The sequence below is a fragment of the Eurosta solidaginis genome, chromosome 3 (assembly GCF_040869045.1).
Source record: "Eurosta solidaginis isolate ZX-2024a chromosome 3, ASM4086904v1, whole genome shotgun sequence".
NCBI lineage: Eukaryota > Metazoa > Arthropoda > Insecta > Diptera > Tephritidae > Eurosta > Eurosta solidaginis.
Genome location: NC_090321.1, coordinates 204,086,316 through 204,112,091, shown reverse-complemented (window position 1 = coordinate 204,112,091; position 25,776 = coordinate 204,086,316). Strand labels below are relative to the sequence as shown.

Below are 25,776 nucleotides of genomic sequence, written 5' to 3'. Positions count from 1 at the left end.
GAACTCCACTACAGAAGCTATGTGCAAAAAACAGTTGCACATTTTGTTGTGAGTCTTACACATATTTTCCATATTTTGTTGTACTAAAAAAAAAAAAAATGTAAGGCGCGATAACCTCCGAAGAGATCTAAGGCCGAGCTTCTCTTCCAATTTGCATCGTGCTCCTCTTGATTTTCCCTACAAATTGGCCGGACGAGACCTACATGTTTTATGCCGACTCCGAACGGCATCTGCAAGGCAGATGAGTTTTCACTGAGAGCTTTTCATGGCAGAAATACACCCGGAGCGCTAGCCAAACACTGCCGAGGGGCGACCCCGCTTAGAAAAATTTTCTTTTAATTGAAAAACCTTATTTCTAAAATTTTGATGTCGCTTTGCCCGGGGTGTGAACCTGGGGCATACAGTGCGGTAGGCGGAGCACGCTACCATCACACCACGGTGGCCGCCACTGTTGTTGTACTACTCAAATGAAAAATGTATCGTTGTTCTAGAATATAATATAATTATTTTATGGCCTAAATAATTTGTTTTCAGACTTAAAGTAAAAATTTATGGGATGTCGAGTAGAAAAAAGTTGGTAAATACGGGACACCCTAGTGAATGTGCCTGTAAGTGCTACCAAGTAAAAAGAATCAGCTGTTAAAAATTTACCACAAATAAAATAATTTAAAAAAAATGTTTAAGTTAAACGGTTTTATTGAAAACAATACTTACAAGCTAGAAAATAATTAGGTAGGTCCTAGATACTAGTCATCACACTCCTCATCAATCTAGGGCGTTGATCATACAATTGAATAAAAGCGTTGGACGCGTGTATCCAAATATAGACCAAATCGGACCACAAATGCGATTTTTTTGAATATCTCGATCTTTGCGCCACCTAGCGGCGATTTTTTCACAGGTCGCTTTCTATTTTTGTATGGATTATGTGCCAAATATGAGCCAATTCGGACCACAAATACGATTTTTGTGAATATCTCGATCCTTGTGCCATTTTTTTTCATTGGTCGCCTTCTATTCTTGTATGTATTATGTGTTCTAAATATGAGCCCACTCGGATCACAAATACGATGTTTGTGAATATCTCGATCCTTGCGCCACCTAGGGGCGATTTTTTTTTCATAGGCCGCTTTCTATTCTTATGTGTTCCAAATATGAGCCAAATCGCTTCACAAATACGATTTTTGTGAATATCTCGATCCTTGCGCCACCTAGCGGCAATTTTTTTTCATAGGTCGCTTTCTATTCTTGTATGTATTAAGAGTTCCAAATATGAGCAAAATCGGACCACAAATGCGATTTTTGTGAATATCTCGATGCTGGTAAACGGTTATGTAATTTTTGTTTACCGAGTCGTTGAAAGACAGGGGTTTGTTAAACGTCGAGATCTAAAACTGCTAAGTAAAACACTGGAAAGGTGAATTAAGTACTACTGACATATAAATAGTTAGAAAGGAATAATTATCAGGTTTGTATATAGGATAAGTAATTTGCAAATTATTAAGAGATAAAAGAATAGATTTTTTACTGCTAAAAAGTGATTCCGAACTATCAATTGTGCTTGAGTGAGAGTTATAAACCTGACACAGACTGCGGCAGGGCTCATTTAATCCAAATCGGTTCTACATTGTTTCAGGAAAAGGAGCTTAAAATGTCTAGTTGGCCGAGAAGGAACATTAAAGTTAACGTTAAAGTTAAAAAGAACTACAAACCAAGCCATTCACTACTTTGATCATCAAAATTACTGCATTCCTCTCTCTAAGACTTGCAAGGGTAGAAAGATTAATTAGTTTTAGCCGATTGCTATAAGGGGGTACATTATACAAGGAATCCGTTAAGGCAAAGAGTAAAGGGTTCATTACTGATATTTAGCATAGACTTGACTTGACTTGAGAACTGTCACTTACAGTTCTGTTAAATGAACATTGCATGTTACTGATTACTCAAAACTTAGCAACACTTAACTTGACTTAGAATTCTGTTGAATTTTGATTTTCTATGTAAGTTCTAAGTGACGCTACATTTTGAGATGCCATTTGTTTGTTTCCATTTCATTTTGACATTTTGTCATACAAATTGATATTTATTCATTATGATGGCAGATTGTATGCGCTAAGTGGAGTATAATCGTGGCTAAGTTGCAAAGTTTACGCCAAGTCAAGTCTATGGTAAGTATCAGTAATGGGCCCTTAAGGGTGCGCTTACGCAGCCGCCGAGAAACCCAAAAATTGCAATCAGTTTATGAAATCGGCCGGGCTGGTGTTAAAATTGCAACCGATTATCGTCCGGCAGCTTTTTTTCTTGCATTTTACTTTTTCCCAAAAACACGCTTGCGTTTATGCTTTTATGTGCTTATTTCATAAAGGGCGCCTGTATTGCACACAATTAATACATTTTTCAGTCCATCGCACAAATAATAAATTTTTCACAGTAAATGCACGCAATTTATCAGACGATAAAATTGAACACGCGCGAATTTATTGGCAGTGAAAAACGACAACGACTGACAACAATTCGGTGATCTGTTGAAATGTACACACGCTCATCTAAATGCATGTGTTTATTTTTATCGGACGGTTACGATCGGGTGATCGAGTCGTTACATACGATAAAACTGCAAACGGTCAAAAATTAGCGCACAAAAGTTTACTAGTCAACTCTGTCTAGTGAGAGAGCGATCAGCTAACACGTTCTTACGGAAAAAATCCAAAATTGTTTTGATTTCTACGTTCCGGGCTACGTACGTACGGGCGTTGCACGTCGGTGAGTTTTCGTTTACATTGCACATTCATAAGATATTTTGTGTCAGCTGACACGTTTTTTGTCGACAGAAGATTTTCTGGGTCACCCTGGTCCACATTTTGGTCGATATCTCGAAAACGCCTTCACATATACAACTACCACCACTCCCTTTTAAAACCCTCATTAATACTTTAAATTTGATACCCATATCGTACAAACACATTCTAGAGTTACCCCTGGTCCACCCTTATTGCGATATCTCGAAAAGGCGTCCACCTATAGAACAAAGGCCCACTACGTTTTAAATAATCATTAACACCTTTCATTTGATACACATGTCATACAAACACATTCCAGGGTTACCCTAGGTTCATTTTGCTAAAAGTTGATTTTCCCTTATTTTGTCTCCAAAGCTCTCAGATGAGTATTAAATCTTCGGTTACACCCGAACTTAGCTTTCCTTACTTGTTTTTTTTTTTTGTATTTGAAAATCTACAAGGCAAAGTTTTAAATATTTAAAATATTTCAGTTACGTGGCTTCGTTCGTTAGATTAATTTTTTATTTTCTTTATGAATCAAAATGCTTTAAACAAATTTTCTTTACACTCTCATAAGAAAAAAAATATTTTTTTTTTATATTTGATGTATAGATTCGTTTCTTTGTCTATGCTTCAGGGCAAAACAAAAAGAAAAGTCCTAGAAATGTATAGGCGTAGAGCAGGTCTACACCTTTCGCGAACAGCCTTCTCGAATTGTTGCTTATTTACTTCTCATTTTTGCATCTCATATACGCTGTGGCTATATATGTATGTACATGTGTGTGTGTGTGTGTGCAGTTAAAATAATGTCATGTATAACTGTTTGCTATTTCAACTACTTACATTGCTGTTTTTTTTTTTTTTTTTTTGTAGCATTTATATGTTAAGGGAATTGTGAATGGGTAAAACTTTCTAATATTGTGCACAATATTATGAGCGGTATCGAACAGATCTTCGAAAATCGATAATACAAATCTTATCACGTAAATAAAAAACTGTTCAGATTTCTTTATCTTAAATGTTTTTTTATTTTACTCTTTTTTATAATAAAAATCAATTTATTTTGTACACATCATAAAATATTATAAATTAAATTAGATTATATATTTTATAATTACAATATTTACAAATTCTTTTTCTAGACAACTGAAAAAGACGAAAATATTTTTTTACACACAAATATATGTACATGCGGCATGTAATGAAATTAACATAAATTGTGGAAGTATCCACAATAATGAACGGTGAAAATTGAGAAACGAAAATGTTATAAGCAGTAGGGTATAATAACGGCATATATGTATAGCTACAATAATTTTTAAAATAAAAGTATTATCAAAAATTGTGCTACTGATTATTCAATTACTAAAAGTTTGTTAAATCGAAATACTTTGTTTTTTAAAAATTTTGTATATTAAATTTTTTAAATAGCTGATGTGAAAACAACTAACACATTGTTAAATAAGAAATGTATTCAAACTCCTTTTAACTGTACCACAACTTAGACCTATTAATTTGGCCATTACTGTATTCATACACTCTTCAACAAATAAATATCACTAGCAGAAAATACACTTTACAGAAATGTTTGTATGTATACGCGTTTTGTTTGGTCATTTAAGTTTCTTTTGATGAACATCACGTATACTTTTGTGTATGTCTTCCGAACGGCCAAGCAAACGTTTCAGCAGATAATAGATCACGTAAATAATGCTTACGTAAAAGGCGACTACATCGAGAAGGTAGTATTGGATCCAACTGAAAAGAGAAAAATTTGGTATTTCAATTTATTTAAAACTATATTTAGTATCACACTTAAATGTAATTACTGACATTTATAAAATCTACATAAATGAACTCTCGCCCAAGACCATTTTCGAAGGAATATGATACAGTGAGACGACATAAGATTTTACGTATCGCTTAGAGCTTCTAAATGCAATTGTAAGAGTTCTAATATTTTGTCAGATAAGGTATTTGTTTGTACGTGTCATTTCTACCGCCAAAGGTGTTTTGGGTTTGTAGATTTCCATGATTTCAAGTACATGCAAACTTTGGCCTTTTGAAGGCAAGTGAGGGATACTCACTGTTTTACAGATCTATGCTGAAGAACCAGCACCTGAACCGCAAACTTAGACCCTGGTATATTTGACATAGTATCTAATGTGTTCTCGGAACCTCGTTCTCATTTGTCGTCCCATTAGACCAACCTGCAAACTCAGCGTGCTCAAGTTATGCTGGCAGCATTGCTAGATTGCGTGCGTCACGACGAATCCGATAGCTCAATCCCTGACCACGAAATATACGTTCCGCAACATGAAACTCACGGTGCTGAGTACCGACGGACCGCCCCTGCACATGTTCAAACACAGAGGCGAATAGTTGGTAAAGAGAATTCATCAACTGCTTTGCAAAACATTCCACTAATTTCCGCGGTATCAACCTACTTTATAACGTATGTAAAGTTCTATCCAGCGTTTTGTAGCCCAAAGTCAACCAACTGATTTTGTCATACAAGGTACTATTAATTCGATTTTTACAATAAGCACGAAGCCCCAGCCAAGGACGAAAGGAACAAAAGCTCTCTTACGAATGAACTCGAATGACCATCGCCAAAAACGTCCGAAGACTTGGCAGAGATGCAAATCTACCAACAGCATGAGACTGACACCTGACTCTTTCTCTGGAGTGTGGTTAAGTGGATGGTGGGATCATTTGCTTCAAGCCTCTATTAGTAAATGTTTTTCATCCAGCATTTCTAGAGCAGAGAGACAAAACTTGCCCTAATCTAGTGGACCTAACGGGCAACAGCCTACCGCTGCACTGCATTCTGAGGCGATTCAAGAAGTTGTATTGCGCAACGCACACAAACGGATTGCAGATTTCATAACTTATCAAACCCAATTTCCAACCTCACCTGTCCGTGGCGAATCCTATTTATTTAGCAGGCGATGCTCTGACGGTAAGCCCAACAGGACAAGCTCCTCACAAAAGGAGAGAGTTTAAGGACCTAGAGGACTCATTATGGTTATATCATAACGTTCTTCAGATTATCGGGTGGATAAATATCCGGCAAAGGTCCATCAACGTCAACCAAACCCTTTGAGTAGTATTCTTATCGCTACAAGAAGAAGAAGACTAAACCGCGATGGCGTGAAGACGAGCCGAAATGGTTTTCATACTTAAGGTAGTAAAAAATGACTACTCGTTGGCTAAGTTTTTCAGACAAATTGGTATAATCGCTCTAAAGGCAATGGATAAAATCAATGGCATGCGTACAGGGCGGCTATATCGACTGATTCGGCATAAAACCAGCAGACCACGGAGAATCAGGGTGACTTCGGCTATGGTGAGGTAGTTCCTAGCGCCTTTCTGAATATATAGGACAGTTGCACAAAAAGATGCCCACTATAACCTGTACTGTGAGGCTTAGTGGTTGACGAGCTCATACTCATAAACAACGGGGTCCAAGATGTTAAGAGTTCACTAAAATTAAGGAGTTAATGGTTCGCTGGAGCATATCTCTACCTAGACCACCCTCGCCAAGAAGATATTTCTGACTGGAATTAGAACATTCACTCTATATGGGGTACAGGTATTGACAGGGTGCAACTGTGCACCACATGAAAATGATCACAAGGAAGACCGTTTTCGGCTTTACAGTGGAGCTTAGTGGTGGTTAACCTCGTACTAACAAACAACGAAATCGTGGATATTTAGAGTGCACTTATTTAAAAAAAAATGGTTCGCTGGTGAGTGGCTCCATTGTTTCCTTTACCAAGAGGAGTAGCCTTAGCAACCATTAATAAATTGAAGTAAAACTCTTAGACAAATCAATCTGTATGCTACAAAATCTGAAGACTTCCAGATATACTGAGTAGCACAAAAGGTCAGTTTCTCAACCTAGATAAAGTGCTTGTCCTTGAGTGTGCGAGAAAACTAAAGATATTAAAGTTCTAATAGGCTAGACTCCAGGCCATGCAAGGCTTAAAATGAACAATCAGACAACTTACCAGAGAAGTAGGGGCCGAAAATTCCATACGTCCAGAGCTCTTCCTATACAAAGGAGGAGCTCAGAGAGAAGGATACTATAATGAAAGAGAAGCAATTGTGTCAAACGATAGCGCTGCGTCAGCTCAGTGCACAGCTCACTCAGAGACCACGTGCGTTGGATGAGCTTTTGGACTGACAATCACAAAAAGACAAAAAGCTTTCGAAATCGAAACTAGTAAATAGCACATATCTCTCGACTTCTCGTTAGGGAACGGCCTGGATAATGTGCTCTGAAGAATTAAGTATAACTTTGTTCCGAAATACTAAATTATCAGTGAAGAAAATATACCTCAAATTTCTTGCCGGCGATTGTAAATGATATGCGCCCTTGTGTCGCAAGACATATTCCGTCCAATAAACGGAAGTCTCCAGCGGTGTAGAGCGCTGATCCCTCAATAGCTTTTGACGAAACCTGAAAATGAAAAACACTCAATTTTAGGAACGCTCATAAAACATGCATTTAATTTACCTCGCCGCATTTCGATACTGTGGATCATGTATAACCTTCATTATCGCCTTGTGAAGCTGACCTTCAGTCAATGTCTCCAAATGTAATTTAATCGCATAACCATCTACTTCAGCTTTAGCTGAATTAACATCATGATCACAGAAAACTGGCATCGTCACCACGGGCACACCGTGATAAACCGTCTCGAACATGCTCAACAAGCCGCCATGTGTAACAAAAGAACGCAATTTATGATGTCCCAAAATATCTTGCTGTGGCAACCAACGGCTGAGGCGTACATTTGGTGTTAGATCGTGCATTTCCGATGCATCACCCTCATACTTCCAGAGCACCTGATAGGGAAGGCGTGCAAATGTTTTTACTAATAAGCGACGCAAAGTCTCCGGCATATTAGCAGCCTTCACTGAGGATCCCATTGAAACATATATAAAACCAGATTCACCAGCTTTCGAAATAAATTCTTCGAGATCTGTCGGTAATGGTTTGGCCGGTTTGCAATGGATGCAAGCGATTTCGGCTACATTAGGATTGAGTGCACGTGGATATGAGACAACAGCGTGTCCATTTTGCAGTATGAAGCTAACATTCTTCGAAATATCATACGGATGCGGCATATGTGTGTCAATTTGGTTGCGTAATATGCGATAAACGAATGCCATGACGAGCTGTGGAGGAAAAGGAATATTTACTTGCTTATATAGCACGAACTTTGAGATTTTTTTTAGCTTACCCTATGCATCACATCTTCAAATACTTTGATGCCTGTATTCATTGCTCGCTCCACAATATTCATTGTATCCGTGAATCCCATATAAAAGCTCGGCGTGGTCGCATATGAGCCAGGATTGCCAGACCTCGCTAAACTACCCGTGTAGAAGCCCACAGTGTTCATATACATAAAAGGTATTTTGTAGTGATATACCATGCCGAGTGCACATTCAGGGAATGCACCATCCAAAATGGCCAAATCGAAATTACGATTCATAAGCTCTTTCGTTTCAGCATCCTCCAGCATAGCATCGCAGGACTGATGGGTTGTAAAAATGGTTTGAAGTTTAGTTATTATATTTTTAAATATTGAAAACGCATTATTGATTAATATAGAAATATTAAATGTAAAACAAATTGTATCGCACGAATTGAGACCAAAAAAACACAGACAAAATACAACCGAAACGTAGGTGCAATGCAAATTATTGTTGTATACTTTCAGGCTATCTCTGCATCTGGTGTGTCTATTTTTTTGAAAGTGCCTCCATATGCAATTACGGCAAAGGTTCTCCCCAAGTCTTCCTCGGACAAAAGTTCTACAGACTCCGCTTGGAATGGTCGAACCCTTCAGAAGAATGTTCCTTTTATTGCCTGTTTAGTAGGGAACTCGTAGATAGGATCTAGGTTAGGAGGATTACCAAAGAATATTTGGGGAAGTGTGCAAGTGGAATCGGTGGAGAAGCTTGAAGAAGCTTTTATAAAAAGGACTTTGTTTGGTTTAGTAGTCGAGGGAGCTCTGGTTTATTTCTTTGAAAAAGCTCTGCACAGCAGAATGGGGTTGGCCATGATCGATAAGTGCAAGCTGCGATTTCCAGTTTCACGACAGCGTGTAATGATATACAGTGCCATATATGTCAAAGTATTAACACCTAGTCCATCTAGCCTCGCTTGCGACTGCCATCGTCATCGATAAGACTTCCAAAAGCTTTCGGGGTAGCAAAAAGTCCGTGTACTGGGGGACGAAAGAAAGATAAGGCGAAGCTGATAGCACTTATGTGTTTTTTTTTTTTTCAATAACCTGCCGCAAAAGACAAGCCAGCAGAGGCATTCAAAACAGATAAAAAGCAATTAAAATTCACTATAACGAACAGCATGGAGCAAAATTGAGAAAGGCTTCGAGATGATTTCAATAGGGAGCTTAGCTAAAACATAGTACTGGAAGACATCAGGGCAAGGAAGCTAACATTAGGTATTTAAAGGCGTAATAAACACAGTTTTTCCTACTCACAAGATAGAAAAGGCCTAGCCAATTAGCCTAATTTAAAATTTGTAGAATACTAAAATACACTGGGCTAGAATTACCACAGCAACGTATTGTGGCGAATATTAGCATTTCGATACATCCCTATGCTGTTATTAAATAAATGCACAACAACAGTAAAGTAAGCAGCCACACATATGTACATGTAAACATCAAAACAAGAAGCCACACATACATGTAAACAGCGAAGCTAACAGCTCGGAGAATGTTTCATTTACATGTAGTCAGCAGCTAAGAGCAGAAGTTCTTACTCACGCATATAACTAGAAGACAAAAATGAGTACCAGATACATAAAACGGCTGTTCGAGAAGGTTGTTCGTGAAAAGTCTAGACCTTAGGAGAAATGGGCGAACGAGCTAACCGTGAGCATAAAAGCAGCGTAAGCTCAGGAATAATAAGTCAGTTTTGCTTTTAACACAGTTTTAGTGAAGTACCTGAGTATTGTATTTTTGAAGTACTATTAGTACAGTAGAGTACTAAATAAAGGAGATATTGCTATACTGAATATTTGAGTGATTTATTCGACAGTTCAGCGATTCGAACTATAGCAGAAGGTGCAAAATAACCAGGAATTTCTCAAAATTCGTTACAGTATTAGCAAAACCAGGCGAGTTGTATACCTCGTAATGCCGTGAAGCAACGATTCTAAATACCATGCTACCTACATGCGCGTTGTGGGAAGCTATATTGGAGATCGCAATTAGATGGCTCACGGATCATGAAAGCTATGTGCGGAACAGCACAAGTCTCAATACTTGGTTCTAATCTATGAAACGTCAGCTACGGTGAAACTTCGTCGCTGCTTAATCATCTCCCCTAGTATATGTTTCCCTTAAGTTTACTCAGAAAAAATTGTCGGCCATAATAATAATTATAACTACGCTAGTTCGGCATCCCGAAAATTGGTTAAAAGATTGTAGATATTTCGGTTTTCACATCTTAACATATAATATATATTTTTTACTTTACTAAACTAACTTTGAATAATAAAAGGTCAAGTATCGGAAAATATTGTTTTTAACAGTAAAAGTTTTTAATATGCCAACAATGTACTAATGCTAGTAAAGCAAAGGAATTCGAAACGCGTATTGTTTTGCAGATATTCTATATTATTATTTGTCTAGCGAAAAACAATTGTAACTGACAGCTGTACATTGCTAAAAAATTACGTTATTAATCTTTACGTTATTAATCGTTTCAAGGCAGGCACGTCCTAATGTTTGCAACATACTTATGTAAGACTTTACATAATATTACGTGTGAAGTAATTATGAATTGACTTTAAATTTTTCTTTGTTGAACCATGACACAATAGAACCAGACAGGTGAAGTCAATATTACAAAACGTAGTTCCATTTGACAATACTCGCCCCCATAAATTTAAGTGTTGCTTCTTGACTAATCTGCAGCATTGATTTTTTCAGTATTATAAAAAAATTCTACATTAATGCCTTTCTGAAATATGAAGTAACGTGCAGAAAAACAACGCCTGCGGTCTGTATTTCCTTTTGTGGGAGGGTTTATTTTAATCGATCTGAATGGCTGTATCTCCAGAGTATCACTACAACTAAGGGATATGGAAACATACTGTTAACGACAATGAGTTGCTGATCTAGAACAATATCATGACGTTGTGGAATGCTTTTAATATGAAAACTCGCGGTTGACGGTATACGCTCCCTAGACGCAACATTAATCTATGTAAACCCAGCGTTGAGGTAGGCTCATTGAGCAGCATTGGCTGTTGTAAAAATATATAGCGGCAGACTTTACAGCAAAGATGGTTCATGAAATCAGGGCTTATAGATTTACCCGATCAAAAAACAAAAACTTTTGCTTCTCAGAGCTTAATTTTTTAGATCTGGCTAACCCTGGAAACATTTATCGAACCTGGACTCCTTTATCAATAGACCGATAAAACAAACAAAAATTGTATCATCTGTATTTAATTAGCGAGACTTGCTCATATTGCTTTATACAATTGTTTTGTTATTGATTTTTCTCTAATATCAATATCAAAAAAAAAATGCTTTTCATTATTCCATAAAGCTTTCCGCTTTTCCATTTACTCTTCCCACATTTCCTCTTATCCAAGTCTAATACTCACTATTACTGTTAATCTTACCCTTAATCTTAATAATCTCTTTTTACTACTTTGTCTAAAACCATTACCCTTAGTTTTACTTTTACACTCACTCTCCATCTTCCTCTAATTACACTGGTCGACGGCCAAAATTTACCAGAGACGCCGTTATGAAATTCGTATGTAAAACCACCCCCTGATTTCGAAAATCGAGTTCATTTTCTGATTCTATGGTACCGTTTTTGAGATATTTGCAATTTACCGTTATTCGAAAAAACCAAAAAGATGGCTTCCTTTAATTACGTATATCTCACGATAAATATGCATCATACATTGTTTTTTACTCAACTATACAGTTTTCGAGATATTAGCTCATCATTTCAGATTTTTGTTTTTTTTTTATGAAAAAATATGAAAAAAAATACTTTTTGCGAGGGCAGCATTCCAAACCCACAACTTTTTTTCCAAATATTTTTTATTTCACTCTTCTTTATACCATACATACGTTTTGAGGTATACGTTGAAATTGCGCAACCTGGGTATTTTTATTTGATCGCTTATAACTTACGTAGTTTTGCATCGCTTTTCTTCGATGATAGCTTATCTTTTTTCTAATTAAACAGAGCTTTACGTGAATAAAAAATATTTGGAAAAAAAGTTGTGGTTTTGGAATGCTGCCCTCGCAAAAAGTAATTTTTTTCATATTTTTTCATAAAAAAAACAAAAATCTGAAATGATGAGCTAATATCTCGAAAACTGTATGGTTGAGCAAAAAACAATGTATGATGGATTTATAGCAAATTTTATCGTCTTTCCGATTCTGTAAACTTATTTTCAATTACTTTACCCGTTCGTGAGATATACGTAATTAAAGGGAGCCATCTTTTTGGTTTTTTCGAATAACGGTAAATTGTAAATATCTCAAAAACAGTACCATAGAATCAAAAATGAACTCAATTTTCGAAATCAGGGGGTGATTTTACATACGAATTTCATAACGGCGTTTCTGGTAAAGAAAAAAAGTTGAAATTCGTGGTCCAGTGTTATCTTTACTTTTCCGACTTTCATTTCTTTTCTTTCATGTCCCCGTTTCCAAAGAAGAGATATATCGAGTTTGGCTTTTTTCCGCTCATTATATATATATGTAAGGCGCAAAAACCTCCAAACAGATTTTAGGCCGAGCTTCTCTTCCAATTTGCGTCGTGATCCATTTAATTTTTCCTACGAATTGGCGGGACGGGAGCAACTTCTTTAATGCCGACTCCGGAAGGCATCTGCAAGGCAGGCGTGTTTTCACTGAGAAGCATGGCAGAAACACATTCGGAGGGCTTGTCAAACACTGCCGAGAGGCGACCTCGCTTAGAAAAATTTTCATCTAATTGAAAAAACTTTTTTCTAAAATTTTGACGTTGCTTTGTCCTGAGCGTGATCCCAGGATCGTCGGTGTGGTAGGCGGAGCACGCTACCATCACACCACGGCGGCCGCATATTAGTACATCAGAGCTATGAATTGCGTTGGCTTCACCATGTCTCACACTCAAATCAAAGGATTTAACAATCGATCAACAATAATTCACTGCCTGTCGCCCAATTGTATCCGATGCGGAGCTGTTGCGAAATACCTACTACTCTACTTTATTTGCTCCATCAGTTTAAATGTTTGAGGGGACGCATTTAGAAGGCAGATATTTCTTGTTCTTCCTTTATGTGCGTCTTTAAATAATCTTGGCAAGTTAGTTATCAAAATATTTAATTTAACTCACCTGAAACGCATATCGAAATGCATCCCAAAAGGATAAGGGCATTTCACCAGACATTCGTGCACCTAGCAAATCCCAATTAGTATAATTTTGTATGTACTCAACCAGACCAGCTGGTGTGATCTCATGTAGTCCATTAATGTGGAAATCTGATGGAAAGCCGTTTAGAAAAGTAATGTTGTGTCCTCTGAAAGAAGCAATTAAAAAGAAAACTGAATTATATAGTATTGCAATATTTTCATTGTCTTTAATGTTAGAAATATCGGCACGTAACTGGAAATTCAAATATCCATCCTGATATTGGGTTCTTGCCAAAAAAAAAAACACGTGCACGAGTGCCATTAGGAAAATAATGTAGACAACACAATCGACATAGACGCAAAAGTTGCCCCCTATAACAAGTTTCTTCGAAAATCCTTGGAAAGCTTTCTAAAAAAAAGTCGACAATGCCGAGTTTTCCCAGAGTTATCGTTTATTATTTAAGTATTCGTGTCCCAGTTGAAAACCCTTAACACTCCAGGCGGGAATTGTTGCTGAAGCAGAGGAAGCAAAAGTATTTGCCTGGATATGAATCCTGGTCAATTTGAAACCGATTATCACTTTCAAAACATGAGTCTCAAGATGCGAAATTGCTTAACCCGAGTTTCTCTATATTTCGCCTTTATGAGCTATTTCTTTTAGAGCTAAGAGAGTCAACGGGCATCGTTTCTCAACTAAAATAAATTAAGTTAAAACTAATGGATCGGAGTTTGATGCTCACAATTCAAAATATCTTTTCACATTTGCAACTTAAAAGTAACATTTTCAGTCGTCCCATACTGGTATCTGTACAAGTTAAGTAGAGGTTTGGGTTAAGACAAAAATTCGTCTACCTCACCTATGCGAAGCCAATTCTGTTTCAAATATGCAATAGTTTAGCAGGTTAAGCTCTGACGGTCCTAATATTATTGTTGAAGAATACGAGGACTAGCCCGTGACAGGCCTGGAAACGTTGGAAGCAATGAAGAGAGCAAAGAGACGTGCCGTCAAGAAAAGCAAACTCACGTTTTGGGTGTTTTGCGATGAACTGGCTCAAGACCCTTGGAACGAGAGGATTATTTCACCGACAGGGAGGATTTTATAGAAGTCATGTAGTCAAGAAAGCCGAGACAAGGTGTGCCAAACAAGATCTTTAGTGTACTAGTTACGCTGTTTCAATGAAGCACAATATGTGCTAGATATCTCGGATAAAACAGGCGACACAGCTGAGAAACAGAAACAGCCGAGGTATAGGTGCCATCCGTTACATCTTCTTCAAATGCGCGAACTTCGTTCAAAAGTGAATGAGGGTAGAATTGTTGAATTATTCACGTGGAGTGTCATTTATAACATGAAGTTCGGTGAAGGCAGTACTTCTCACCAAACAACAAGATGGTCTCCTCTCCCATTATTAGCGGCTACGTACCGGAAGTACGGTCTTTGGAAAGTTATGTTTTAGTAGGTAGCTCCTCAAATATGAGAAGGGTGTACAGCACTCGCGCAGTCGCGCATTGAGGCTGCAAAATCGCGTCCAGTGCATAAAGCGCTTCCTCCTTCCAAGATTTGCTGTATGTATTGAAATTCAACATATTCTTGCAATAGCCTAGCTTTTCAAAAAGAGCTCTTAGCAAAGGGCTAACCGGGGAAGGGGTCAAAAGCTAGTTTAAACACCAAATTCCTATTAAATTTCAAATGTCATCGATGCAAACCATGGAGAGCAAGAAGTAAAGAAAAGGAAGAGTGAGAAGAAAGGGAGTGAAAAATTATGAGGGCAAAATGGGGGAGGGGAGAAGAGGCATAAATAGGATGGCTTGCTGAAAACGGAAGGGGAAAAGAGAAAAATGGCGGGCAAGAGGGAAAAAAAGGTTGAATTAATGTGGAGGAGTCGAGAAGAAAGTAAGACTAAGGTAAAAGGATGATGCAGCGGAATGCTAGCGGGAAATGTAAGGACGAAGGTACGAAACTGGAAAGCTAGATTGAAGAGGAAGTAAATGCGATACGAAGCTAAAGAGAGCAGGGAAAGTGAGGAAAAAATAGAAGATAGAAGGATCGGAAAAGAAGTGGAAAATTTTGGGACCAGTTAAAAGGACAGCGAAAAGGAAAAGGAGGGGTAAAGAATGAAAGCAAAAGGGATTAGGGAATACTGAAAGTAAGAGGAGGATAACGTGGCAGACGTCTAAGGATTGAAGAAGAAGAAGGGAGTAATTGGGTTAAACGCAAGAGAGGAATATTTTGCAATTTTTAAGTTTAATTTTGAATTTTCTCAGTTTTTAAATAACTCACCTATGTATCAGTCCTTTCGCCAATTCCCAAAAGGGTATTTTGTGTGATTTTGTGCCACCCATTGTGACCATCAGAATATCAGCAGCCATGATATTTGTTATAAAGCATACCAACAACGCCACACCGCACCACGCTCGACTTGACATGTTGCAATCTAAATATAAGTTAAGTAAATTTTTAATGCAATATTTTTTTTATTTTTTTAAAGTTCTACAGGTGAAGTAATAAATTCTATTCAAATAATTTTGAAATTATATAAAGCACTGCTCCAAATTCAATGCAACTACCAGCATTTATAGATTTTGTTGGGTTGGTTAAGATAGGTATCAAATTATTAAAAATGGTAGTAATATAATTATAATTATTGTGCAGTGGAGTGTTTTTTTTTTATTCGTATAAAAAAACATTTAAACATTTTTGGCAAATACCTCTTTAAACAAAAAAATATCGAAATAATAAAATACCATGATGATTTTGGCTTTAAGCTGATATGGTTGGCTGATTTTTCGGCGTAATTATATTAAATTTTTTTTATTCATTTTACTAAATTTTGGTAACAATAACGACTACATATTTGTTTATCATACACACGAATGCATACAAACATATATGACTAGTTTTATCGGTTTAACTCAGTCTTTGTGACGCAAACAACATAGCAGCACGTCGCATTGCAGCACGCGAGTGCGTATTAATGGATTTGCGCCAAAAAATCTTTGAATTTTTATTTTGTGTTGGGCACACAAATAAAAGTTTGCAATTTATTTAAGCTATTTTATAATTTACTGTTTTTATTTCTTATTTTTATCGTGCCTTTAATTAACATGAAAAGTTATATTAACTTTAGTCCAATATTTGCTAAATGATCATGAGCAGAGTGGGTTTAACCTGTTTGTCTGTCTGTTGGAACGCAAAGTTAACGATGAATTTTCAACATATATGTTAATAAATTTGGTGTACTGATGTATTTTTTGTTTTTTTTTTTTTTGAAATGGGATTGAACCACTATAGCACATATCCCTTTCAAAATCGGCTTTTCAACATACAAAACATTGAATGCTCCAATTAAGTTTTAAACAAAAAAGAGACGTGTGGTACTCGGGGACTGCCGCGGTAAAGCTATTGCATATTATCAACTTATGCAATTATAATATTTATGCAACATTTTGTTTTCTTTGATATTAATTCAAGTTTTTTCTTTGATATTAATTCATGTTACACTTTTTAGGCGTGGTGACCGATAAGAAAACAAGTTTTTTACTTTTATTGAATAAATGAGAAGTTAATATTGGTTAAAAAATTTAAACTTTAACTTAAACTTTAACTTTAACTTAAACAATTTTTTTACTTTTATTGAATAAATGAGAAGTTAATATTGGTTAAAAAATTTAAACTTTAACTTTAACTTTAACTTTATTTTTAACTTTAACTTTATTTTTTTTAAACTTTAATTTTATTTTTAACTTTAGCTTTAACTTTATTTTTAATTTTAACTTTATTTTTAACTTTAACTTTAACTTTATTTTTAACTTTAACTTTATTTTTAACTTTAACTTTAACTTTAACTCTAACTTTAACTTTAACTTTAACTTTCACTTTAACTTTAACTTTATTTTTAACTTTAACTTTATTTTTAACTTTAACTTTATTTTCAACTTTATTTTTAACTTTAACTTTAACTTTAACTTTATTTTTAACTTTAACTTTAACTTTATTTTTAGCTTTAACTTTAACTTTCACTTTAACTTTAACTTTATTTTTAACTTTAACTTTAACTTTAGCTTTAACTTTAACTTTATGATAGACATCCAATTTTATGTATTTGGCCTGTTGCTAACACCGAACCTTTTTCGAACCTTTTCGAACCTTTTTTGACAAATATCCGTTACGGTTTTTTTTTTATTTAGTCGCCAAGCCCGCGAGAAAATCTATGCAATAGCTTAAACAATTTTAATTTATTTTACTTTGTTAATTTTTTCTATATTTTATAGATACAATTGTATTCGTTATTGATATTAGAGAAAAATTTTAAAATTAACAAACGGCGATGGTTACTCCGACATGTTTCTGAATTTAATTTCTTCATCAGCTAGCTTTCCGGGAGCTAAATATTAATTTCGAAATCTGCAACACTCATATTTTATAATGGTGTTAAGCAGATGCCTGACAGGACGTCAGCCATAAGAATTGACCGCTGCACGGTTTGTAAATTGTCTCTAAGTATTGTCCTTTTGTTGCTATACATTGCTCTTCGCTAAATTTAATTCTGGCCTGCACATGCCGGGGTTGACGTAGAAGCACCCTCCTTGGGCTTCTGCCAAAAAATTTTGCTGCGATCAACTTTTTTCTGATTGTGGACGAGTTAGCATCGAGATTTAACTCATCCTAAATTATTATTTTTTTAGGTATAAAATAGGCTTGTCTTTAGCTAAAGCCACAACTTTCCGCAACCACCAAAGAGCTTCCTTTCGCCCTCTCGTTTCGGGGTTTGGTGTCGCTTTTTAACATTCGCTATTATTTTAGCGGAGTATCCGAGCAAATCCTCGATAAATCTGTAAATTTCGCCTTCTGCCAATGACTTTTTGATTAGCTCTCGCTTATTTTTCGAACAGTGTTTGGTACGGCCCATTATTTAAAATTATTATCACAATAATTATGAAGTTATATACATTAGACTGGGTCGATCTATCGGTCATCGATTTTTCTATAGGATTTGGGATCAGGAAAAAAAGTTCCACTACGCATTCCCAAAAAAACAATTTTCGAGCCTGCGAAAATAAATGGCGAAAGGGTAAATTTTTCCACCAAAACACTACCCAAAACCCAAAAAATAGTTTTTTTTTTAAACTGTTATCGCCAACGCACATAGGTAGATTTTAGACATTTAGACGGCCATAATTGAATTTCTGAAAGTTGCCACAATTAAAATTATAAATAAACATTATAAACACTCCCACAGCTTATGAATAGACAGGGGAACAATAATTCTACCCCTTCCCATTCATCGCATACCTGGCTTTAGCTGTAAAGTAATCGGAATTTAACTATTTCTGAAACGCGTGTTATGTTTTTTTTTAACCTATATGAAATCGCATGTTTTAACGTAAATATTTTAAGTTTTAAGACAATTGAATTGAGTATTTGTGATGGATTCTGATATTTGAGGTAAATACTAACATTATTTATGGTGTTTGTGATTTTTAAAAGTTATAAATTGATAAATAACCTATTTTATTTAGGATGTTAAAAAAAATTTTTTATTTTTTTTTTTTTTATTTATGGTATTTAAAACCAGTTTTGTTATATTTCCAAGTCCGTCCAAGTGAAAATTAGTTTTGAACATGGTACTTGGCACAATTAGTTTGCCAACTACATTAAATTTAGCTGCAGATACTTGCAGATTGGGGGTTAAATAGAGGGTTTGATATACCCTTCTTGCTGTACAACAAGAAAAATAGCCTCACTGTGCAGAAATTTTTTAGTGTTACACAGTGTAATATCTATTTTTTAATATAACCAATAATTACACAAATTATTATAATTTTTCATTTATTAAACAGTTTTAAGAAGATATAGGCAATAAAATATTTTTGGCCGCCTAAAACTTGAAAATCTATGTGCAACGTTTTTACAACAGTTTTTTGAAAAAAAAAAACATTTTTTGGGTTTTGGGGAGTGTTTTGGTCGAAAAATTAACCCTTTCGCCATTTTTTTTTCGCAGGCTCGAAAATAATTTTTTTAGGTATGCGTAGTGGAACTTTATTTCCTGAGCCCAAATCCTATCGAAAAATCGATGGCGTGATATCGGTTAACTTTCGTCCATACAAATCGACCCAGGTTAATATACACACATAACTACCGATTGTCCACTTGAAATAAATTCAAATTTTCACGCTACCTTCCAATCACTTCAAAAAGAACGACTAATTCGATTGCACTGCTTTAATCGCAGAAAAAAACCACTCCGTAGCAATAAAGGTAACGGGACTTCATGAATATGACAACTGCATCATAGACTCATTTTATGACAGAGTGGTAGTATTTGGGCCTATGTTCTGGTGCGGTTTCAGTGGAAAGAAATAATTACTAAATTTTGCATAAGCCATTGCTATTTTTCCGAACTCAATTGTATGTATAATGATATTTTATTTTAATATATTTAATATAATTTATTTTAATTTATTTTGTTTTATTATTTTTTTCTTTATTTTATTTTAATATCATTTTATTTTATTTTAGTTTAATTTTTTTTTTCTTTTCCTTTTTATCTCTTTTCCTTTATTTTCTTTTCTTTCTTTTTTTTCTTCTCCACTCTTCTCTTTAATTATTTTGTTTTTATTTTATACTAGCAGACCCGTCAGACGTTGTTCTGCTTTAAATTTGGTCTATCTACATAAATTTTAATAAGCTTTTTCCGTCTAACTCTGCCTCCCCCTTCACTTTTTCTTAATCCTTTTATTCACTCCTCACTCCGTCTTTTCGCTTCATCTATATCTATCTTCGTCTCACTCAATCTCTTTCTCAGTCTCCTTCTCTTTCCATCTTTTCTCTTCTCTCAAGTTTTTCCCATTCTTCCTCATCCCTTATTGCCAGGCAAATCGAATAGGACGTATGTAAATAGTTATGTGAGTATTATTAATTCATGTCTTTATTTCGGCTTCGCATGTATATTTGTCAGTTTTGCCAGGTTGATGTGACTAAATCGAATATCACAATGAAAATTACTTTAAAGCTCTCAGCAGCAGCTTCCATTTGATATCCCTATTACACACACATCTATGCGTATCCTACCCTGTACTAAAGCACTCATCAACAGCTTTCATTTGTTATCCATATTGTATAAACACTTTACCCGGATCCACGTTTTGGCCTCAATCTCGAGACCCCAGTCACCAATAGGTATGAAAACTACCCTGTACTAAAGCACTCATCAAGCTTTCATTTGTTATCCATATTCTATAAACACTTCCTATGGGTACCCGCGTCCACGTTTTCGCTTATATCTCGAGACCCTAGTTACCCGTGGGTACGAGAAATACCCCGTATCAAAGTACTCATAAACAGCTTCCATTTGATACCCATATTGTACAAACATATGCCAGGATTACCCAGGTTCACGTTTTGATCTCAAGACCCTAGCCAGAACGGGATACAAATTATCCTATGTCTGTCTCCTGGTTCTAAGCTACCCCTCCACCAATTTTCAGCCAAATATGTTCATCCGTTATTTCCTCTTCAATCACTCCTTATCTATTAAAAAAAGCGCATCAAAATCCGTTGCGTATTTTTAAAGGTTTAAGCATTCAAAGGGACATAGGGACGGAAAAAGTGACTTTGTTTTATACTATGTAGTGGTGTACATCCATACATACCTATAAACCTACGCCCGAAGTTAAATAACGCAGCAAATGCTATATATGTACGTATGTATGTGTCGCACCATGCCTCACTCAAAAGCCATTAGCGCGCACAGTTCACAGCGAACAACCACACAAACACATTTTTTGGTAAAAATGTTACTTTTGTTTATACAATTTGGCTGATATAAGAAATGAATCAAGTATTTTTTTGATGCAGATCGAAGGTAAATATTTCAAAGTTTTACTGAAAAGTAGAATTTTTTAAATCCATCCATCCGTTTATGAGTTATAGCTGTGTAAACAAAAAGTGTATGTTTTACAATATATATCTTTAATTTTTTAACTGTACCATCTCACGTAGCTAACCATTCAAATGCAAAAACCCGTTTTAAAATCGGAGCATTCTGTGTGAAGTTATGTGCATACATGGCATTTAGCGACTTTATTTTATAAGATTTAATAGATGTTTTTTAATGTCTATAAGTATCTTATCATATTATATATAGTACAATATTATACATTATTTTATTAAATTTTGTTTTATTTTTTACTCATTTATTTTTAATTTTTTTATTTTTTTTATTTATTTTTGTTTTTATATTTATTTTATATTTTTTATTTTATTTTATGTTATTTTATTTTATTTTTCTTTATTTTTTTTTTTTTTTTTTTTTGAGCTCCACTTTGGGCTATACATTGTACATCGGTTGTATACAACAAGACATATAAAGCTATTTATACTTAATATACATAGGTAAATTCATAATAATCTGTAAATTACATGTCAAAACGAACGAACAATGGATATTGTTGATAGAATTACTGCCTTTTGAAAAGTTGGAAGCTTATCTTCTAATTTTAGTTTCTCCAGGGTCGTCATAAGGGTTTTGGGTACCACGCCTCTTGATGAAATGATTACTGGATCTATGCTTATTTTATCAAGGTGCCATAACAGCTTCATTTCCTGAGCAAGTCCTATTTACTTTCTGTTCTTTTCTGTGTGCACGTCTTTCAAGTTGTGCGTATTGGGAACCCCAATATCAATTAAATACGCGCTCTTTTTTCTTTTCTAATAGGACTATATTTTGTCTGTAAAAATAGTGCATTCCCAGTATAGTTTATATGCGCTACTTTCTAGCACTGCCGAGGGAGAATATTTATAATCTGCAAGCAGGTTCGTACGGATTGCCAAGCGCTGGTGAACGATTTTCGCAACGTTGTTATGTCGTGCTAAATAGTCTGTTGCTGCTAGCATAACGCAAGCTCCTGTTATGTGCTGTATTGTTTCCGACTGCTGTTGGCACTTCTGGCATTTGTCACTGTCTATTTCATCGCGTACAATGTACTTTAAGTAATTTTTTGTGGCGATGACTTGGTCCTGTATTGCTATCATGAGGCCCTCAGTTTCCATAAAGATTCCTGAATTCTTCATAGGTTTGAAGCAACGGGATCGAAATGGTTGGCTTAATGAATGGGGTGTCTGCCATGGAGTGTTTTCATTTTCCATTCATCAATGAGTCGTGCTGTATGAATAGAATCGCTTTCTTTATTCTGTATGTCTAGAATAAACAGGCTTAAAGGTGTATAGTTTTTATCCGCTCCGCATGCAGCTTGGTGTAGTGCTGTGTTCTGCCCCAAGAAATACTGGCGTAGGTTTGCGATCTATTTCTTACATAGATGTTGGATATCTATCAGGCCACGCCCTCCTAGACTTCTAGATAAGTTTATTCTCTCCACTGCCGATTTCGGGTGATGTGCTCCGTATTTTGTGAGCAGTGTTCGAGTCGCTCTTTTAACACCTTCCAACTGCGTGTCAGACCATTTTAATACTCCGAAACTATACGTTAGTACTGGTATCGCAAACGTGTTTATTGCTTTAAATAAATTACTGCCATTAAGACCGGATTTAAGGAGTGATCTTCTTCTATATGGGAAGCAGTCAGTGATGTTCTGTATCATGACATTATGATGTATTCTTCTGGCCTGCATATAACCTAAGTATTTATAGAACTCATCTGCTTCTAATGCATCTATTTTTTCATTATTCGCTAAGGGAAAATTATGCATTACTACATTTCCGTGCTGAACACTCAGTCTATTACATTTATTTAGCCCAAATGTCATACAAATATCTCGGCTATTTGAAGGAGCTCATTCATGTGCCGCTCGGACCCTGCGTATAACTTAATATCGTCCATATAGAGGAGATGTGAGACCTTATACGATGCACTTCTCTTTCTTTTATGTTAAATCCATTTTTGGTATCATTAATCAAGGTCGATAGTGGATTAAGCGTGAGGCAGAACCAAAGAGGACTTAAGCTAAATCCTTGTAGTATGCCTCTTCTTTGGAGTCCATTTTTTGTTTTAAGATTAAGTGTTATCTCCCATGTATCCGAAAGATGTTCAAGAGTAGTTATTATGTTTGGGGCTAGTTTATACACTTTTAGCACCCCAGCTAACCATGAGTGGGGTACACTTCATAGGCTTTCTTGTAGTCGATATATGCCGTATATATATTTCTTTGTTTGTGGTATGCTTGTTCCATTACAATGGAGTCTGTAAGAAGCTGCTCTTTGCATCCTTGGGAATTTTTTACACAATCTTTCTGTTCAATAGCAAGGATATTTTGCGTCTTTAGATGGTGGTAGATCTTATTAGCAATGCATGCTGTTAATAATTTGTAAAGCGTATACAAGCATGTTATTGGCCGATATTTCGCAGGGTCCTTAGTATCATCCTTATCTTTTGGCAACATATATGTTTGGCAACTTTTGTTATAAAACCAGGTATCAAAGTATTATTTTGTAAAAACAATGTATAAAATTGTGATATATATATATGTGTACATGTGAACTTCTTAATCCAGAAGTTATGGATGTTATCGGGGCCTTTCGCCTTCCACTTATGGGTGTTTTTGATTGCTTCAATTATATTCCTCTCACTTACGGTTACCTTTTCCTTTTAGTATTCGCCTTTTAGTATTCTTTCCCAATCCATGGAGCATTTTCATTATGCCTCACACTTTCAGCCCAGATTGACTTCCAGATTGAATGCATTCTGTAAGTTTCTTTAACTTCTTCAAACCACTTCACAATTTTTAAACTTCTGTTGCCAGCTATATTCTATTCTATTTGGTTAGTAAGGCGCTGCTTCCAGGCTGGTTTGCCTTTAATTTTTGTTGCCTTAAAAGCATTCTGAGGACTAATTTTACCACCTAATACTCGGGTTATTGCAATGGCTGCTGCATACACTGCCGATTGTAGCATCTCAAAAGACGGAACATGATCCTTGAGATATGTTGGCAGTATAATGTTGTTCATGTATTTAACAGCTATTGCCATTGCTTTTGTTTCATGATGATGGGCCTTAGTAGCGGATCTGTACCGGCGTATTCTTGTGTTGCTGTTTGGAACTCAAATGTCAGCTTCATACAAGTTTCATCTTCATATGTATCGCTGGTATAGGGGATTTTGTTTTCGTGTTCAGAAATGCTACTTTCTACATTTGGTATATCGTTGCTTATTGGAGCTATTACGGCAACATCTGGATTACTATTTGTACCATTACCATGAGCTGACTCACTTTCCTGTTCCAGTTCTTTGGCCACCTCTCGCTTTGGTTCTTGCAATCTTCGCAGTGGTATATATCTCTTTCTTATGATTGCACTGCGTTGGTCGCCTATACGCTATTTGCTAACTGTAATGTTGACATATGCTTGAAAGAAAGCTTCGAAAAGGTGAGGTCTATATACACTAGTGTTCGTTTCATTCCTGGTTATCTTGTAGTAACTCCGCATGATAAACTCATTCTGTACATACTGTCCATCTCATGCGTTGCGTTGGGGATACAGCTTCGGTGGTTGTTGGTTCAACCGACAAAACACTCGTTACTGTCTGAGATTTGTCCTGGTTATTTCCTTGTTCATCGATTGGTTGATCAGGCTGCGATGTCCCGCGCCGTTACGGCGCTCGTCCGAGGCTTCGAGTACTATATTAGGAACCATTGCTCACTCTGGGGGCGGTTAGCCCACACAGGGGTATGGCTATGATTCGCGTGTTTGCCAAACACGAAAAGATAATTCTTCTCATTGCGAGTTCAGTTTTGGCCCGCGGGTGGTATTTTATTTCCCACCTACACTGTATATCTACCGGGCATTCCCCTATCCGCCACCCGGGGACGCGCCCAGTTGGGGATCTGTAACCCCGCAAGGGGTTTTATTTTATTTTATTTTATTTTATTTTATTTTGTTTTATTATATTTTATTTTATTTGTTATACTCCTTTTTATTTTAATTTGATTTATTTTACCTTATATTATCTTTTTTTATTTTTTTTACTTCTGGGATCTGTAACCCCGCAAGGGGTTTTATTTTATATTATTTTATTTTATTTTATTTTATTTTGTTTTATTATATTTTATTTTATTTGTTATACTCCTTTTTATTTTAATTTGATTTATTTTACCTTATATTATCTTTTTTTATTTTTTTTACTTAATATATTTTGTTGCATTTTGCTTGATTTAATTATTATATTTAATATTGTTTTATTTTATTTTGTTTTGTTATATTTTATTTTATTTTATTTTATTTTATTTTATTTTATTTGTTGTACTTCATTTTATTTTACAATATTTATACTCAGTTGAGCAGAGCTCACAGAGTATATTAACTTTGATTGGATAATGGTTGGTTGTACAGGTATAAAGGAATCGAGATATATATCGACTTACATATATCAAAATCATCAGGATCGAAAAAAAATTTTATTGAGCCATGGCCGTCCGTCCGTCCGTTAACACGATAACTTGAGTAAAGTTTGAGGTATCTTGATGAAATTTGGTATGTAGGTCCCTGAGCACTCATCTCATATCGCTATTTAAAATGAACGATATACCACGCCCACTTTTTCGATATCGAAAATTTCGAAAACCGAA

General features: G+C 35.6%; 1 protein-coding gene across 5 annotated transcripts in view; it reads right to left on the bottom strand.

Moving 5' to 3' along the window:
- Positions 1-3,952: 3,952 nt before the first annotated feature.
- The window catches only part of Ugt50B3 (UDP-glycosyltransferase family 50 member B3), a 69,288-nt gene continuing 47,464 nt past the window's right edge, over positions 3,953-25,776 (bottom strand). For all 5 annotated transcript variants that reach the window (XM_067777947.1, XM_067777950.1, XM_067777951.1 and 2 more), the window contains 6 exons: positions 15,480-15,633; positions 13,182-13,365; positions 8,033-8,329; positions 7,303-7,967; positions 7,123-7,245; positions 3,953-4,538 (listed from right to left, as the gene is read on the bottom strand). In XM_067777947.1, coding sequence (XP_067634048.1) covers positions 4,394-4,538; positions 7,123-7,245; positions 7,303-7,967; positions 8,033-8,329; positions 13,182-13,365; positions 15,480-15,625 — 1,560 coding nt within the window. In that variant the 5' untranslated portion in view covers positions 15,626-15,633 and the 3' untranslated portion in view covers positions 3,953-4,393. The remainder of the gene's footprint in view (positions 4,539-7,122; positions 7,246-7,302; positions 7,968-8,032; positions 8,330-13,181; positions 13,366-15,479; positions 15,634-25,776) is intronic.